The following is an 18374-nucleotide window of genomic DNA, read 5'->3' as shown; positions in this document are numbered from 1 at the left end:
CTATTGCAGAATCAGTGTTTTCTACCCCTTGCATATCTAAATGGAAGAAAAAGAAGGAACTTAAAAAAAAATCAGTTTTGGAAGACATGATGGGAAAACAGACTGATTAATGACAAAATCTTCTCTTTCCCCTTCCTTCAAATATTTGTCAACTGAACTTTAACTGATATGTAGTCATATTAAATGAGACAAGCGAAGAAAGGGAGAAGCCTAGAAACTAACTGAGTCTGAGCCTCATGTCATGTTTAACTGCATAAGTTGCAGAAAGAAAGGTAAGATTTTACACAAGTACTTCTACAGTTTTCACCGGCATGTACATAAAAATAATTGTATGAATCACTACAAAACATTCTATATAAAATAATTAAATAAGTATTACTGCTCATACTTTTAAACACAGAGCATTCCACTGAATGATATTACTATTTTGTAAAATGATCAGAAAAAAGTTCAAGTTGAAATCATTAATATCACAAGTATTCTCTGACTTGCAGTTAATGAGATATACTTGCATTGTAACATCTCAGTGAGGAACATGATAGACCACTCTGGAAAGATTACATAAGCAGCCCTTATATAATTTTCTTTTCAAAATTTAGACATAAACCTCAACTCCTCAGTTCCTTATACTTGCTCTTTCTGTAGAGATGAATTTTGAATGAATGGGGAATAGGATGGTCATGGCATATTTGTACAGCACACTTCAAAGGAAACAACTGCACTAGAGGCAAGACTGTTTCTTCATGCATTTGTGCACACACAGACTTCAATCAATAGAAATTTCTGGTAAACATGGATGGATGGCCATTTTCAACTTCTGTCAAAGTCCCCAACAGGAGTGTAGGACTGCCACTGTTGGGACTGAAGGCAAAACCCTATACAGTACTGTCAAAACACAGCACAGACTTTTATTTTCACTGAACTCTGGTTGAAAACTTAAAAAAACCAAACCAAACCAAAAACAAAACAAACAAAAAAACAAAACAAAACAAAAAAAACCCCAACAAAAAAAACAACCAAATCAAAAAATGGAACTTGTTTCTTTCACAGGTAATCAATGCTCTTAAAAACATGTGGAATGTATACACAGAGTCTATGCCCCAAAAATCCAAAAAATAAGTGCCTAGGAATGCATAACAAATTTCCATTATTTTAGAGAAGTATAGTGTTCTGGCAGAGAATTTTTCAGATTTGATCCCATTTCCAGGAATGTTCTAGGGTAAGACATTTGACACTTCCGCCTCTACTTCTCTTTATAAAAAAATGACGATAAATAAGAAATCAAATATGTTATAAATTTTAATTAGCATTGAAAAAATGCCTTTGAAGGGAAAAGCTCTAAATAAGTGCCAATATTAAATCCAACAAAGCTCAGTATAATTGGAAGAAATAGGCAGCATTTCAATAATTTAATAATACATAGATAATTCCCTTGTGTTTAATCAAATTTTCTCTGGCTGATCAGAAGTCATTCTTACTCAGTGTTTTAGCATCAACTCCAATTCCAAAAGTATAAGTAAAGTTCCATAACTTAACTTAGTGACTATATCCACACTTTATGTAGGAAAGTACAGTCCCTAAAATGAGGAAATAATACAGCTCCTTACAGATGCTACTGAGAGCCATAAACAAATCGTGAAAACAAGAAAGGTTTGTTGCTAATCACATACCCGCCTTTAATATAGTCAAGGAATGAAACTTCTGTTTCAATTAGGAAGGAAAGCAATGTTACCTGAAAGCAAATAAAAGAGAGTCAGACATGAATTGTGTGTTTCCCAGCTGAACAAGTAGAGACATAAGCACAATGTTTTTCGAGCTCTGTCCTTAGGACGTAATTTCCTACAGTATTAAGGGAAAAAAGAAGATTAAAAAAGAAATGAAATAATTTCAGGAGGCAGCTCTTGAAAGGGAAGATAATGGTTGAGAAGTCTATAATTGCCTTATTTTTTTTTTAATTTAAGAAGATAAGGGGCAGAAGATTCCAGAGCAGGTTACCACATACATGCTTTCTGATTTCTGTGTAGTACACCTACAATTGAATATTACAGGGTATATGATAATGCATCTATTCTATGAGCACTTCAACACTGTTTAAAGAACTCAATTACCATTATTTGTGGAATTACTCATCTCACATTAAAGGTGGTATTGAGTATTGATGCAAGCCTAGAATGCAAAAATCTAGTAAAGTATACACATATAAAAAATTTTAAAGTAGTATGTGTATATTTATATGTATGTGTATACACATATATCTGTATATATATAAAAATGCAACGGTAAGAAACTTTAGCAGCCCCAGATTTTATTCCAGAAATGACAGAGATACAAAACACAGAGTAATCTAAAGGTGTTATTGGCATTTTCAGCAATCAAGTCACACAGGTATAAGCCCAAGTGGAAAATATACAGCATTTAAGATCTTCATATATTGTGCAATATTTATGAAGCAAAGAATTAAAATTTTAATTTTATTTACACATATTCTCTCATTATGTAAGTGCAGCAGGCAGGCAGTGAAAACTGCTTCAGTAACTACTCAGAGCAAATCCATGAATAAAGATACATGGAATAAAAAGGAAGTGGAAATCTACCACAAAATTTTGTGTCCACTTGCAGCAAAATATAAAAATTGAAAATACTCCTATGTTGTAAACTTAGACTCAGAATGAGATTACATGTAGCAATTCTGTCTTCTATCCAACTTCCTTTGGCACAGCTCTGTGTGATTGAGTGATAAGCTAAGCTAAAAATCACCAAATTACCATTCCAGCTGAGAACAGAAGACCATAAAAATGTTGTTCCAGGCTATTAGTAGCACAGCCTTGCAAAAAAGACCAAAATTTCTATGCATTTTCCCACTGGACACAGTAATAATAATGGTTGATCTGCTGTTACAGCTGGTTCTCTTGTTCCTAATTAATTTAAGCAAATATTTTCACTGTATCTGGATTTAAAAGTCAAAAAATGGAAACAAGCAACTTCCAAAGTGGCTGAAGTATTTAGTCACATATAGACAACGACTACCAGTGCTTCAAGTTTTATGCAGTGAATTTTTTATTTCACTACCAGGCTTTGTTTAAAACTAGCCATGTATTGTGAAACACCTCTGCCTAGCATGTGATTTGATTGCCTGAATTTAAAGTGACACCTTAAGTAACAATAAATTGAGATATGCTCTGTATGTACATAGTCTTTAAAGGCAGTAGTGAGATAGTAGTCAATTATTTATATCCACTGTAAGTTCTCCAGAACTCTACTTCCTATAATGAAAATTATGGTCTTGGTGACTGGCTTGAAAATTTAAAAATTTGCAAGATAAAGAATATTTTGAGTAAATGATAAGGACAAGAAAAACAAAACTGCAGGCAAAAACATAAGAAAGTGACCATGTGGAGAAGCAGAAGGGAAGCCTGAAGTAAGGGCAAATGGGGACAGAGATGACTTGATATCAAAAACAATCTGCAACAGAAAAAACCAACAGAAGAGAAGGAAAAAGAAAAAAAGGGTAAAGAAAGAAAAAGGAAAGAAAATTGCCTACAGCCATTTATTGGAAATTTTAATGCAATTGCAAGTAAAGAACAAGACACAGTTGATTTTGCCTGTTCAAACATGAGTAAAATACATTTTTTCAAAAGCAGACAGATACTTGTGAAGATGTTAAAGTATTTTAAACCAAAATTAACATGAAAATTGACTGTGAAAATACATTTTTTTGCTCCTCTGTACCCTATGCCAGATTTCATCCCTAAAATTTAGCACTGGTTGAAAACAACCACTTTACTTAAGTTTCTCACTCACTAATTTAATGCAATAAAACTTGATTTTAACATGCTAGATTTTAATAAAAGGAATATGTTAGCAAGGAATAAATTACTTAATGAATTAGATATTTTATGGTAAATTGTAGCAGGCAAGCTGCTTCTGCCAATTTTTCATCATTTAAAGCAAAGATAGAAAAAGAAGTGTTTATTTTCTCATTGATAACAGACTTAGACAAGAATGTGAGAATGTTGAAACATTCCTTCAAGGCTACTTTTCAGCATGAAAGTAGCCCTAGTGAGCCCTGCTCAAGAGTGGAACTGTTCATGTGGAAAAAAACCCACATGTGTTTACAAAAAACATCTCTTATAACTGATTAGGCTTTCCAATATAGCAATCTTCAACATTTATCTTCACTTTTTTGTAAATAATGGTGTGAACATCATGGATGCCAGGACATCAAAGCTGAGCAAGTGCTTAAGGGAAATACTTGCATTGCTAGCAAATAGTTCATAAACATGAGAACTGAACATAGAATGTAAACCAAAAAAGATAAATTCCCATCCCAAACAATCCTAACACATCTTTCAAAATAAATTTACAAACACCTGTTGGCAATAAAAATTATTGACTATTCTTGATTTTGCCATGATAGGCAATACTAGCTTTCAACAATGCTAACTCAGCAGATAAATTTTAAAAGAAAATTTATTTGTAAAAGTGCAGGAATGTTTCAGATAAAAAAGTGTTCAGTCCAGTATTTTCAATTATTTGACTGAAATTTTGGTAGTGCTTATTTTGAAAACAATTGTTGACTTGACAGCACATTTGGACAAATTTTATATTAAACTCTTTAAATAAAAAAAATCTGAAAATAAATGCTGTGTAAAAGTAAATAGTTTATTGTGGCCTTGACAGAAAGTTCTATTCTAATCCTGTTAAATTAAAAGTCAATTACACCGTGTTTGAAGCAAGAATAAAAACGCCCAGTAATATAAAATACATTTACTTACTGTTCCAGAATTAACATACTTTTTCTTTTTTCCTTTTTTCTTTGGATTTATTACCTAGAAACACAGATACAAACATTAAAGCAGTATGATTCAATATAAGATAAGTGTAAGGTATTTTCAATGCAGAAAGTATTCCATTTTCAGTGCATCCTGTTTACTGATGGATCTCGATGCTGGGATATGTGCATGTTGAAAACCAGAGAATTTACTTTCATGGTACTTGCCAGGGGAGCCACTGCTGGTACTCGTATTTAACAAATAAGGGATGGGGGCAACAGAGGTGAGAATGTTCATTACATCTGAGAGCTCAGTGAAACACGCTTTGAATTTTCACAAAGTTCTGCATTTTCTGCATTCCTGATCACAGTGTTTCGCTGTATAATGCCATTACTTTGTCACCTCACAATGCCTCTCTTCACAATCCAGTTAATCTCTTTCCATCTGCTCCTCACAGCACCTGAGAAACACCAGAGCTGTTCTACTCTCAATTTCTGTACTTGGTGCAATGACAGGACCTGGCTGGCAGGAAGATCAAATTTCATGAAATAGGTAATTCCATTAAAATGTTGAAGATCACCACCTGACTGGCATACAGGAGTTGGGTGGCCTCAATGCACTCCCCCTGCCCAAGAATCTTCACAGAGCTGGACCACAAAGCATTAAACAGTTTTCTTGAATGTCTGCAACCCATGGCTACAAAATTTCTCACTGCAGCCACCAATAATTTTTTTCTCCTTCTGAATACCTACAAAAGGCAAGTCTCACTTAATTTTGTTACATACACATGAAAATGTACTCCTGCTTTTCCAGAATTGCACATGGAATTACAAGCAAAACATTTCGTAAATTAGGTCATTCAGCTATCTCCTATATATCTAGGAAATTTGATGCCTTATGACTTACTGCCAAGTTTTACTGTAAACTACTCACAGATGTTCTGCAAATGATAAGGAATGAAAACATTCCCAATTGAAATCTTAGTCACTTATCTGGTATAAAATATTTAAAGAACTTTTCCTGAAAATGGGCAAACTAGTAATACTCGTCTTCCAAAGATTTTCTCCCCCACCCAAAATGAAATTACATTTTAAGATCCTATTCCTTGCACAGCACAGAACAGCTGTGAAATGTAAGGCAGGAAGAGACAACTATGATTTGAAGTCTTCCCAAACAGGCTAAACAAGTGACTCCCTCTTTTCCCCCAGTATGGCACTTGTTATATGTTATACAATAAATATACTGCCAAACTTTTACTCCTTTACACACATATAAGCCTGTTAACACTTAAAAAATCCCAAGTAACTCCTTCCCCTCCATTTAACCGTGTCTGATGACCAATAGATTAAGCCTGTATAATGGTGGCCATTAAACAATGCAGCAATTCTTGTTGAACCAAAATCTTAGCCAGAAATTGACTCCTGCTGACATTTGCCCAGAAGAGGAAGATGAAGGTAACAGGCTGCCTGCCTGCCCTGTGGCAGTTCATTCATCGTTCTCCAGAATTCAATGGCCAGGCCTGAATTAGCAGCACATTGCTTCCCAGCAGTCATTAAATGCCAAAGAGAAGATTCATTTGAACTTTCTGCTTCAGGTAACTTGACAATTGGCTTCTCAGGAATTGCAAGAAACTGCATTAGAGCTTGGAGTGAAATATCATGGCAAACAAGGCATCTACTTGGAAGCAAAGATGAATTAAATGACAGCTGGTTTCTTTCTTATATTTCATAGTACTATAATTATTAAAATATTTACGTGGAGTTCCTTTTTGGATTTCAGATAACTTTAGCAATTAAACAATTTTTTAGCCTCTGAAAATTTTACATCCTGGCAGGAACCTAGAAAGCTACATGACTTATAATGAACCTGTTAAAAAAAGCTCAGTTGCAAAGAGGTGGTTCTAGCAAGGTTCCTAATCTTTTACATATGGGACACTCACTCCAACTTCTCTACCTGCCTTGGGTTCATCTGTAAAAGCAAAACATTTAAAAAAGAATTTGCCCAGTATCTTTTGTTCTGATACTGTACAACCTAATCAAGTAGAGGCAGTACCCAAGTATGGAGAATTGCAGTGTGGGGAGGCAAACATGAGCTGTTCAGGCAATGCACACTCGCTGGGAGTATGATACCGACTATATTTAAGAAACTGAAAAATTACTTAAGATGTTATGACAGAATACTCTTGGTAGGGTAGGATTTGTGTCAGTGATACAACAGGAGAGGACATTTTCACTGCACACAGTAATCTGTGTTATGACACTATTCACAGGAAACTACTACAATTTACTGTAACGCTGGGGTTGATCTTGGATATAAATGACAAAAAAGCCATGGCTTTCAGTTATCTTTGTCCTGCTCTGCACAGCAGCACCTTTGCTCATCTTCAAAATAAAAGTGCTGCACGTAATTGGAGCACCCTCCTTCCCTGACTTCTTTAGTGCTTACCTAACCATCATATTTGTTACCACCTATATGGACCATGAAAATACTGAAGTTTAATGGCAGTAGTCTGAGACCAATTAAAGGATACCTTAAGGAATACCAAAGATCTGCACACCACACAGAAGCAAAAAAAAAAGCGTTACAGCCACACAGGCTTGCCTTCTCATTAGAGGCAATAACAGCTTTCCATTGTTTTCAGTGTTTTCCAGTGCTGTTTTCTTATTTATTTCCTGAGAGTGAGTACAATACTTACCTCATAAACATTGAACTGAGACTGCCCTCTTGACAATTCTCTGTAACTTGTTGTGAATTCTCCAATGAAATCATGGCTGTTTGAAAAATAAGATTTTAAATCAAATGCACAACATTTAGGAATTTAAACATGTATTTTATCTATTAATGCAAAAGAGACACACAGCCAATATGAACTGGCACCCAAGAAACAAGTAATGGCAACAGATATAATTTGCTTTAAAATCTGTATTAATCCCTCTGTTTTCATCCTATTGGTAATGCAAATTTAGAGTTGGAAAATATTATCTTAAATCTTTTTGCTGTCTTTTGCTTAACTTAGCTGCACAATGAGGACTATGCTGCAAATCAGTGACTGACCCCAATGTAAGTTTACAGAACCTGAAAAAACAGAGCAGGCTGCCAAAATCTGTCACCATTTCCTCAGTGGATGACCACTGGCGCTACAGACTCAGAACTGTGTATGAGGCTATGTGAGAAAAAGGGAGTTAGTGAAAGCAGGAAAGGAGTACTTAAATCAGAGAAGACCAGCCCTCCCAACCTGTGTACCATGACATTGAACTTTTATGGGAAAGCCCAAAGCTTTATTTCAGCTCCTCTGTCTTCCCATCTGGGAAGAGAAAAGCAATCAATAGAGGCTACTCTATTGACAGAGGCTGGTATTATTGGAAAGCAGATCTTAACAATAAAGCAGTGGTTATCAAGCTTCTCCTTTCTACATTTTAGTCCTGCTCCAAGAATACATTCAGCACTCCTGTTCTGTCATTCACATTTTAAAAACTGCTTTGCCAGTGCAGGGGCTGGCACAGGGCCCAGGAGCCACTGTGAGCACGGTGCCCAGAGGGAGCTGTGCCAGGGGAAGCACCCCTGAGGAAGGTGCCTGGGGTCAGGGAGCTGGGGCACAGAACCTGTGGCTGCCAGATGTGACCCAGCTGCAGGTCTGCATCTCCGACAGGTATGGAATGGAAGGACTGTGGGGGTCAGTGCCCCAGCTGTCAACTGCACAACTCCCAGAAGTTCTGTTCCCATTCTCTGCTCTGCCTAGCTGAATTTTCCCCACTGCTGCTCCAGATTTGCCCAGCTGTGCTCCAAGAAGGCATTGTATTTCCTCTACACTATGCCTCCACATCCAGTGAGCTAAGAAGCTAACTATTTTACCTTCCCTCCAATGGTAAACTACAACAGAAATTCAAAGTTTTATGACCTTGTGACTTGAAAAATTTGTTTTTAAGAAATTCAGCACAGTTTTAATTAAGCTGTAAATATTAAAAGCAAATTTAAATAAATATGAATGTTGCAAAATGAAAAGGGAAAACAATCCACAGCAACAGGAAAATTCTTTCTTGCTTTATTCATAATGAAATAAAACAAAACTCTCAAATATAAATCTCATTTTCTAAAATCATCATGAATTCACAAAATCTGTGAATCAAACAACTAAAAGGTTCAGTCCTCATGCTGATACAACATAAGCAAAGCCTATTGTAAGAAAGTTTGAGAAATACTGTTTGTTAAAGATATTCCTCATTAGCCAGATTCAAAAGGGACCACTTCACATGAAACACACCCCTCTTAGCTGGGAGATCATCAAATTGCTTCCAAAACAAAGGTTTCTCTTAAGAAATGTATTTGGAGGTGTATCTGCTTAAATGCTCTCCAGACTGCAATGACTGTTTAAGCAGGAAATGGAGGAAGCCATCCACAAGGTGTATTTAACCTTGGATAACCATGGCAAACCTTGGAGAAGAATGTGTAACGCTTAAAATGGAACTTTTCCCTTTCGTAAAAGTTCTAAACTTTCATTTTCATATCAGGTTGTATATTTAAGGCAGAAATTCAATCAATAATTCAATGACTACCTACAAGCATGCTGCAACACACATGAAAGATGATCCATTCCAGACAGAACTGTCCCTGGGGAGCAAAAGAATCTGTACTGCTTAAAAGTAATTGCTCCTTTAATTCTAGGAGACACTGGAAAGCCTTCTTTCCCTATGGCTATATCCAATCACTGACAAGACCTGAGCTAGAAAGATATGATTCCTCTGATGAATCATGTTAGAAAGGTATGGGCACACATAACCAGTCTCAAAGCACTTAGAAGAACAACTAGGATCTTTACACTGGGTGTTCAGGTGGATGTACATGCCACCACTAGGCTGGCTCTGAAGGCTGAGTGCCTGTTGGACAAATATGCCTTTGCCATATGTATAAGTCATTAAGAAAATATTCTAATATTAATCATCACACTTCAGCAAATGGATCTCCTTATTAGTCTCTGGATTGAGAATCCAAAGTACTTATTCTCTTTGTCTGCCTAACACCAAATTTTCCTAGACTTACAGACTTTCATCTATGAGTAGCATATTAGAACACTGAAACAAAGAATCTTAGCACACAAAATTATCTTAAATCTCATCTCCCTAAGTTTTCCACATTTAGCCCTGTGTTTTGAAGTACTGAAAATCACTTTCAAAATTGTATTAACTTTGATTTTTTTTTAATTATCTAAAGGAAAAAACCAATAAAGGACATTCATAATCAGAAGCATATCAGTGAATAAGGAGAAAATGCAAGAATTTAAAAATCAACTATCTAGTTGGAGAAGGAAGATGAAGGACAAAAAATAAGGTGGAAAAGCTTAGAATCTGAAATTTAAAATCTCTCCTGCAGTATTGATATTTTCAGATGAATGCTTCTGTGGATCTAGGTTAGTATGACTACTTACAGCTTTATAACCCAACCCCCCCTTTTTCTATGTAACAGTTCATAAATATCAAGACTGAAAGGACTTTTGCAACATGTATGCTAAGTGATATTTTTTCTGAAATTAAATTACAAAGCTTTTAAAGAGAAGTAAAACCATCATAGTATTGCTGATGTGAGGTTGGGCATTATCTTATTTTTCTCCTTCTGTTAGACCTGTCTGCTTCATATATAAGGTCACTCAATAAAAAAAAACCCTAAAAATGTGACTCTGTCAGACAACTGGCACAGTAACAAAACCAACTTTTGTGACTTCTTATAGCATTAAATATTTTGGGGTTTGTCACAGCTCTTGAAGCAATAAAAGATATCAGAACAAGTTGTTCATATTTTGACAATTTTTATGCAAAATTTTTTATGCAATTTTTATGCAAAAACTGGTTTGACACAAAGGATGTTTAATATTTAATAGTGTTAATGTTACCAACAACATGTATAACTTTTTGTCAAGAAGTTTTGTTTGATATTTGAAAATAAATAAGAGTTATTTGATGACAACAATACAATCATGATATTACATTACAATTACTCCAGCAATGTAGTTTAGGAACATGAAGAAAGAAGCTCAACCCAAAGCACACCATGGTGCTATTTTTCAAAGCACAGGTAACACAGAATGGGCAAAAGGAAAAAAATCTTCTTAGTCAAGACACAAGAAGTCAAAATCAAGTCATGATTCAGAAATCAAGTACATGCAATGTAATTTTGTCTTCCTGATTGCAGAACAGCCTGAAATATTCAGAATAACTTGCTTTGCTATCTAGAGAGCAATCTTTCAAAGATTGGTTCTGTCCAGTCTGCACATCCCTGGAGCAAACAGATTCAGCATGGTGATGTGTCCAGCTGGTGTAACAACAGCTTATAAAAACTGCTCATCACAAATGGAGATTAATATAAACTGAGGAACAGTAGAGTTATACAAAAAATTGTTAGAGTAACTCTTGAATGGGATTCATTTCAGAAATACTTGACAATGTCAGAGTTAAATTAGGCACTTAGGTTTTGCTACGATCACTCTGTAGGTTTACAGGCACCACCAAATGGCAATTTATTCCAGGTAGGATGGATTCAATCAGATAATTTTCCCTTGTAAACCACTGAGGTAGCTTAAATTATTAGTTCAATCTACTTGTCTGATTTTTGCATTGTCTAAAGTCACATGAGATGTGTGCTGTGTCATCTTTCAGAGGAATTTTACATGAAGGATGTCAGTGCTTGGTGTGCTTATAAATTCAAAATAGACAGAAAGCAAAAAGTAAAAAAAAATCATACCATTAGAATAAAAAGGAAAACATGTAAATGGTATCCTACACTTTTGGTTTTTAGATCTTAATTTAATCTTAATTCAGATTGTGATGTGAGCAAATGCAGATAATATTTGAAACTATTTGAGACTGGAGAGGCTAATGATTGCCTAAAATCCAGAATATATTCAAAATTTCACTCAGACTTGCAGTTAGTGTTATCTGTCAGATTTTTTCCTTTTGTTTTTAATCTTACAGATTTTGGATGAAGTGAGACAGCACATGGGGTTTGATACCTTGATAAAATATAATACTTGGTTTTTATTAACATAGCAATATGATTTAACTTTTCATTGCTAGCTTATTTTTAAAAAATGTGGTTTATACACAGACATATATAATTTTTAAGGATTTGCCAAATCTCATTGAGAAAAGAATGTTACTATAAATTCTAACAGGGATGCAATGATTTTTTGCTGGTATGGCTTTTTAAATTTAAATACACTTATTTTAAATGGTAGAATATGTTATGTATATACGTTATTTATCTCCAGGGAATATCTAATCAAGAAGGATGAATTTACACTGGTAGGTATTCATAGAGGGTAAACATGAGATAAGAATGCTTAAATCAACAGGCTTCATGATAAGAACGCTTAAATCAACGGGCTTCATCATGGGAAACCAAAAAGACAAAATTATAACACAAGAAAGCTGAACAAGCTTTTGGATCTTGTCAGCAAGGTAATGAACAGTAACACAGGATAAACTTGCCTATTATGATTACAAGACATCGCCAGAGAAGCACAATATCATTATCTATTATACTATAAGCAAATTACTTTGGCAGTATTAAAGATATTACTGTAAAATAAATAATATGCTTTTAAAAATCAAAATGCAAGTCCATTCCATATATTTTAAAATATTCATTAGGATTAATAGGAAATAATGAAGACATACCAAATTAAAGATAAATGGAAATAAACATATTACTGTATTACATTTCAGTTCTAGTACCAAGATTTATGAATACAGTTTCTAATCAACATATGAAGATATAAGCTCAAACATTTTTAAAAGAACAACAGGTATCAATCCACTGTGTTAAAAGATAATTGTACCTTGTTTGCCAAAATAAAGACAATTTGAAAGGCTCATTTCTTCAGAAAAAAATGTACAGCCAGTACACTGGGGTTCACAGCTCTTAAGAATATCAGATATCCCTCCTGAATTCAGCAACAGAAATTCCACGTATATTCTGCTGTCCACTTTCAAGGGGAGTTACACAAAGCTCAGGTCTTCCAACTTCAGAGTTTACAATAATGTTTTGATGAAGACAGACATGGAAATGAACATTCAGACCAAATCTGAAATTAAGGTAATGAATAGGTGGCTTCTACATTGCACTATTTAGGCCACCATGAGTAGCCACTGCAGGCATGTGCATTTTATCATGTTCCATGGATGAAAATACACACAGCAGGTTTGAAATAGCCTAATGCATCAGTATTTACCACAACTGCAAAACACAGAGCTGTATCACAGCAGAATTCTTCAAGTACCTGTACCTCTAAGTATTGACAATTAACTTTCTATAATATTATGCTGGACACTAAATATTTATATGTTTTGCAATATGTATATACATGCAGGAATAACCCTTAAGTTTAACAGAAATAATGTCTTACCTTCCATCTCTATCCCAATCATATACTTCTACTTTAATTGTCCTAAAATAAAACAACAACAACACAACCCTATTAAAATGTTAAATTTGTACCCGAATTGCCTTTAAGATTAATAGCATAGGGGTGCATCAATTATGCCAAATCCAAAAAGCAGAGTTTTTCAGTCATTTCTCATGGGGCAGCAAATAGCCTGTCAAGTTACACAACATTTCTTCATAAATCAATAGCTAAATACAGTGGAAACTCAGGAAACAATTAAACACATTGGAAGTTTGGCCAACATATTTTTACTTGCTGATGCTCTGAATTTTCTGTGGTTTTTAAAATAAATGACTATGTAAACCTTGAAGTCTATCAAAGTTTTTAAGAACTGTTTCATTATGAGTAAGGTGAATCCTTGAGGGCAGCTCTAACCTTGCTTCAGGGATGACTGGGAAACAGATAAAAAGGAAAAAGCAGACATTTCCCAAGTAAAGATATTTCACATACTTACTTCAAGAGTAGATTTCTTAAAATGCAAATACTTCAGAGCATATTATTATCAACATGCTTGATAAAACAGGAAAGATGTATGAGGATATAGTATATAGCTTTATTAATCTCCTTTTACTACAGGAAGTCTATGTACACAAGCAAATTCAACAACTGCTAATAGTGAATCCTATTTGGCCTAAAATCAACTGAACATAGGATAGAAAAATAACACCTCCACACCTCCTGTATTTTAAGCAACAATGTAACTTTTACTCTTCAGAACAGTTTCACATGAAGTGAACTCATCAGGGCTGTCTCATTAATAGAAGGGACAAGAATCTAAGCAAATACTTTATAATTTGCTTCCATGGAAGCTGCTTCTCATTCTTCCAATTACATATAGTCAAATATATATATTGATTAATTTTCTTTACTAAGAAGGGACCCATTGGAGATAAAGCTGAGCAACAGTTGATATTATACACAATATAATATCAAGCAATTCACACCTCAATGTTTTTCACTTTTTTTTTTATGATTTTCCAAAAAAGGTAAAGAATAACTTGCTTTGTCTGGATGTACCTCTTTTCAACTCAAATTTAAAGGCTCCTAACCACACAATTTGTTATATTTTATAGCTATTGCATAATTCAGGTTGGATTTAAGTTACCTTTCAATGAAAAGTGATTAAAGTGAAAGTTGTTCTGCAGAACAAACCTCTTATCCTACCAAGTATTTCAACCTTCAAAGGAAACTACTTTCACCTTCAGAGGAATTTAGAAAAAAAAGGCAATATCACTTTTTTTCCCCTAGACAACCATTATTTTCCTTACTTTTCAAAAACTGTTATGACAGACAGAACGCACCACGAAGTTAAGATTTATGTAAGGTTTAGTGGGATTTAAGTTTTGAATAGTCTTACAAATCTGTGTCCAAATAGCAAAACCATCTCAGTGAGAAAACTCAAGATTATTAAAATAAATTATTAAGAATATCAAGATAAATTCCTGAGAAGATCTTCAGACAAGTAACTGCAGTAAGAGCAATACATCCTTGAATAAAACTCCTCTCTTTAATATGAAATTTATTTTATATTAAAAAATTAATTAAGGATCTTGACTTTTATCTATTTTGCACGATATTCAAGATATTAAAAGACCTTTCCAATCTTCAAATACTGAAACTTAACCTTTACCTTAGAGGACACAGTTTAGAGGATGGGTTTCCTACTTTAGTATTAAAAAAACCCTTTCATTTAAAATAATCGAAGTTAGAGATGGGTATCTCTGTTTTAAAACTTCTATGCAGAAAATAACTGTGCTTTTTGATAGCTTATACTAAGAGAAAGAAAAAGAACAAAGATATTAGACACTAAGTACTACTGCAGTACTGAAATGCCATTCCTGTGCTGTCTGAAAACACTGTATATTGCATAGTTTGAGAAAAATTAAGCAAATCCTGGTCATTCCATAATGAAAATGTGGACAGAGTTCACTCAGAAGCATGCACAAGCTGAAGATTTAGTCTCCCCAACAGCAGAATAAACATTTACTGTGATATACTTTTACTAATGACATTATTCCTACTTTTCACATCTATCACAGAATCCAGAACACCAAAACTATCTGTGAAATTATCACTATCTGAAAGACACCTTTAGGGTTTGTGTTTTTATGTATTACCATGTGGATGTTAGGAAGTTAATCCTTACCTTTAGAAAGAAGGGTTTTCTAACTAAAAAACCCCAAACCTCTGAAGTTTTTTTCTGGACTATCAGCAGGTTAATTTGAATTAACCTGACAGCTAATGACTACTTCTGAATTTAAAATATGATTGTTGTATGCAGGACTATGAAGTTCCATGGAGCCTTTATTCACTGAGCACATCATGTTGAAAGCAGGTCAACAGTAGAGACACAAAAATAATTTGAGGAGTGCTATTACACCTTTAAGTTCCCTTAATTTTGAATGCTGGGGTTATTTTAATATGCCTGCACCACAACATCTTTTCTAATTATTATCAAAATTTTTGATCATTAATATGATAAACAGTGCATTGTCCAGAGAGGAGCTTAATGAATACTATTTTGTTTATGCATTATGCACATTAACCCAAATACAAGTAAAAAATTCTATTTGAATATGCTCATTACAAAATTGCTTCAATTTTATTGCATCTAAGTGAAAGAGTAACCAACATGGCCATTCTTAAGGAGTCTAAAAATACCCATTTGCACTGAACTAATTTGTTTGTTATTAGTGGTAAAATGTTGATTAAAAATATGTCATTATTACCACCTAAAGATAGATCCTTTTGCATGGCACCACTGAAAACATCAAATCTGAAGATGACTACCTTCTGTGTTTCTTATCTATTGATCTATGTATTTTAAAGGCTTTCATTTATCAGCATCCTCTGATATTGCATTGTCACTCAAGGAAAACAGATCATCATTGTTTTTCATTGAAACATTGAAAAATACTTGTGTACACTTGTCACAAAGACCATGTTTTAAATTAGGTTTTCTTTCTAATTCACACCATAGAGAACAAAGAACTTTTTCCAGAAAACACTACTACCAATGCCTACAGATTTAGCATATTTGCTTTATTTTTCTAAATTCTTTAATGTGATGAACAGTTTTGAACACCTATTAGCCTTTCAAAATGTTGATTAAATAAAGAACACAGGAGTTAGGGATAAAAAACTTAAGTTACATCTTACCGGTCATAGTCTCCATTACACAGTGCTCTCACAGAAATCTTGAATGCCTGCCACACTGGATTCAATGTATTTTTTACAACTTCTGTTTTGTGGCAGATTGTAAAACTGCAATTAATACAAAAAAAATAAGATACATTTTGTATTTATTTACTTTTACTTTAGTGTCACTAAAAGAGCTGTAATCATTCGTGCATATTATGTCCATTAAAACATATGGGAAGAAAAAAGAAAGATGGTGAAAGAGTCTTGCTGGAGAGAGATTACAGACTAGAGTGCTAAACAACTCTTAATCTAAAATGTTTTTACCCAAAACTTCAACAGGAACTATAACCATTCAGTGAGTATTTCAGGGAAGAGCAGTTTCCATCTCACTAGTTTAAACATACCTTGTACATGCAGGAATTAGTCACAGATCCAGAGAGAAAGCAATCTTGTGAGGATCTGACTCTTGCTTAGAGATTATGAAACTGAGCCGTGGGAATGATGGCTTTCAGATTTTTATTTCCCATTTTATGTCTATGATTTTTTAACCAGGGCTGTCTTAGGTTAAACATATAAACCTCTCTGAGATTCCATGATGACCTTCTCTCATGAATTGTATTAGCAAATTATGCTTTCTCTAAATGATGCAAAATTAAAATACCTCTTTTGAACCCCCATCTTGGGGACTGTATGTTCAAAAGAAAGCAAGAGACAAGGTCACTGGTGAAATCATTACTGAAATGCCTCATCCAGTTGCAACTAAAGTTATCCTTTGAGGGAATGTCCTGTTTGCACCCCAAATGCCTACAGTTTTATCCTGGCTATGATTCAGAAGACATGCCTGAAGACAAAAAAAAAAGAAAAAAAAGAAAAAAAGAAACATTCTTCTGCCAGAGGTGCAGAAATACTGGCCCAACATCCTGTTGGATTCAGGAGACCTATAAAGAATTACTGGCTCAAGATGCACCCCTTAGAAGGAAGTGGCCAAGAGAGGCTGCATGTACCAGCACTCCCAGTGATACCCAGAGAAATTTCACAAGTGACCTTAATACCACTCACAAAGGAGCCATAACTCCTCCAGGTTTGCAGTTTTACATAGGCAGTGTTTACTCAGGAAACTGTTCCTATCATCAAAGAGAAAAAAAAGTAGGTAATAGATGCACACACCCATACACAGATTTATGTTAACAACTGTTCCAGTTAAATTACAGAATAAAGTAGTATCATATATGTCTAGCCTTTGTTTTGATACATGTTAGATGTGGGGACTTTCAATTTCCAAGAAATCTTAACCTGCTAGTAGAGCCCCACAAAGGCAGTGTTGTGTTGACCAGTGCATGTCAAGGCTTAGCAGAGGAACAGAAGAGATTAGTCTACTTTAATAAATTAAAAGCATGAATGTAGCAAACAGCCATTTGTAAAAATACAAATTCTGTTTTGGGGATTTTTGAATTCAATTTCCTAGAATTCTGTCAAAAAGATAAAAGATACTTCCCAATTTAAATTTGCAGTATAAAATGTTTTTATCTAAACACGATTTCTAAGCATTAGCATATTTTGCAGCTACAATTTTCTTTGAGAATTCTATTTAATTGAAATGCATACTATATCTTCACAAACTATTTAGCTATTTTATTACAATTAATTGTCATAGTCCTCTGTATTTATGAGACATTTACCTCTTAAAACCCTAAATTGCAGTATTTGAACAATTTGTTGTAATAGTTTTATTCATATACTGCCTAACATGACAAACTGAAATCCAACAAACATTATAGAAGAAACACAGCTTAATCTGGAAAGTGTAAAAAAAAGAGAACTACATTATCCATATTATTATCTATATGTTATTATGATGGAAATAATTAAGTTGCCTACTGATTAGCAGCAAAAATACTTAACAGGTACCTACCTGCCATCTTCATTGCTTCGATGAAATACAAGGAAAGGATCAGATTTCCCAAAGAAGTCCTTCTTGTCCAGCTTGTTTGCACAAAATTGCATTAAAACTGAATCCTGAAATGGGT

The 18374-nt window shown here is 34.3% G+C and overlaps 1 protein-coding gene across 1 annotated transcript in view; it reads right to left on the bottom strand.

Moving 5' to 3' along the window:
• LOC110467628 (copine-8) overlaps positions 1 to 18374 on the bottom strand; it is a 67972-nt gene that overhangs the window by 18780 nt on the left and 30818 nt on the right. Inside the window, exons 8-13 of the mRNA XM_021524840.4 lie at positions 18260 to 18363; positions 16366 to 16470; positions 13168 to 13209; positions 7468 to 7543; positions 4776 to 4829; positions 1671 to 1732 (exon numbers count right to left, since the gene is read on the bottom strand). Coding sequence (XP_021380515.3) covers positions 1671 to 1732; positions 4776 to 4829; positions 7468 to 7543; positions 13168 to 13209; positions 16366 to 16470; positions 18260 to 18363 — 443 coding nt within the window. The remainder of the gene's footprint in view (positions 1 to 1670; positions 1733 to 4775; positions 4830 to 7467; positions 7544 to 13167; positions 13210 to 16365; positions 16471 to 18259; positions 18364 to 18374) is intronic.

Source organism: Lonchura striata, chromosome 1A (genome assembly GCF_050655825.1).
Source record: "Lonchura striata isolate lonStrDom1 chromosome 1A, ASM5065582v1, whole genome shotgun sequence".
NCBI classification, from domain to species: Eukaryota; Metazoa; Chordata; class Aves; order Passeriformes; family Estrildidae; genus Lonchura; species Lonchura striata.
The sequence above is the reverse complement of the archived record's forward strand: the minus strand, read 5'-3'. Positions and strand labels throughout refer to the sequence as shown.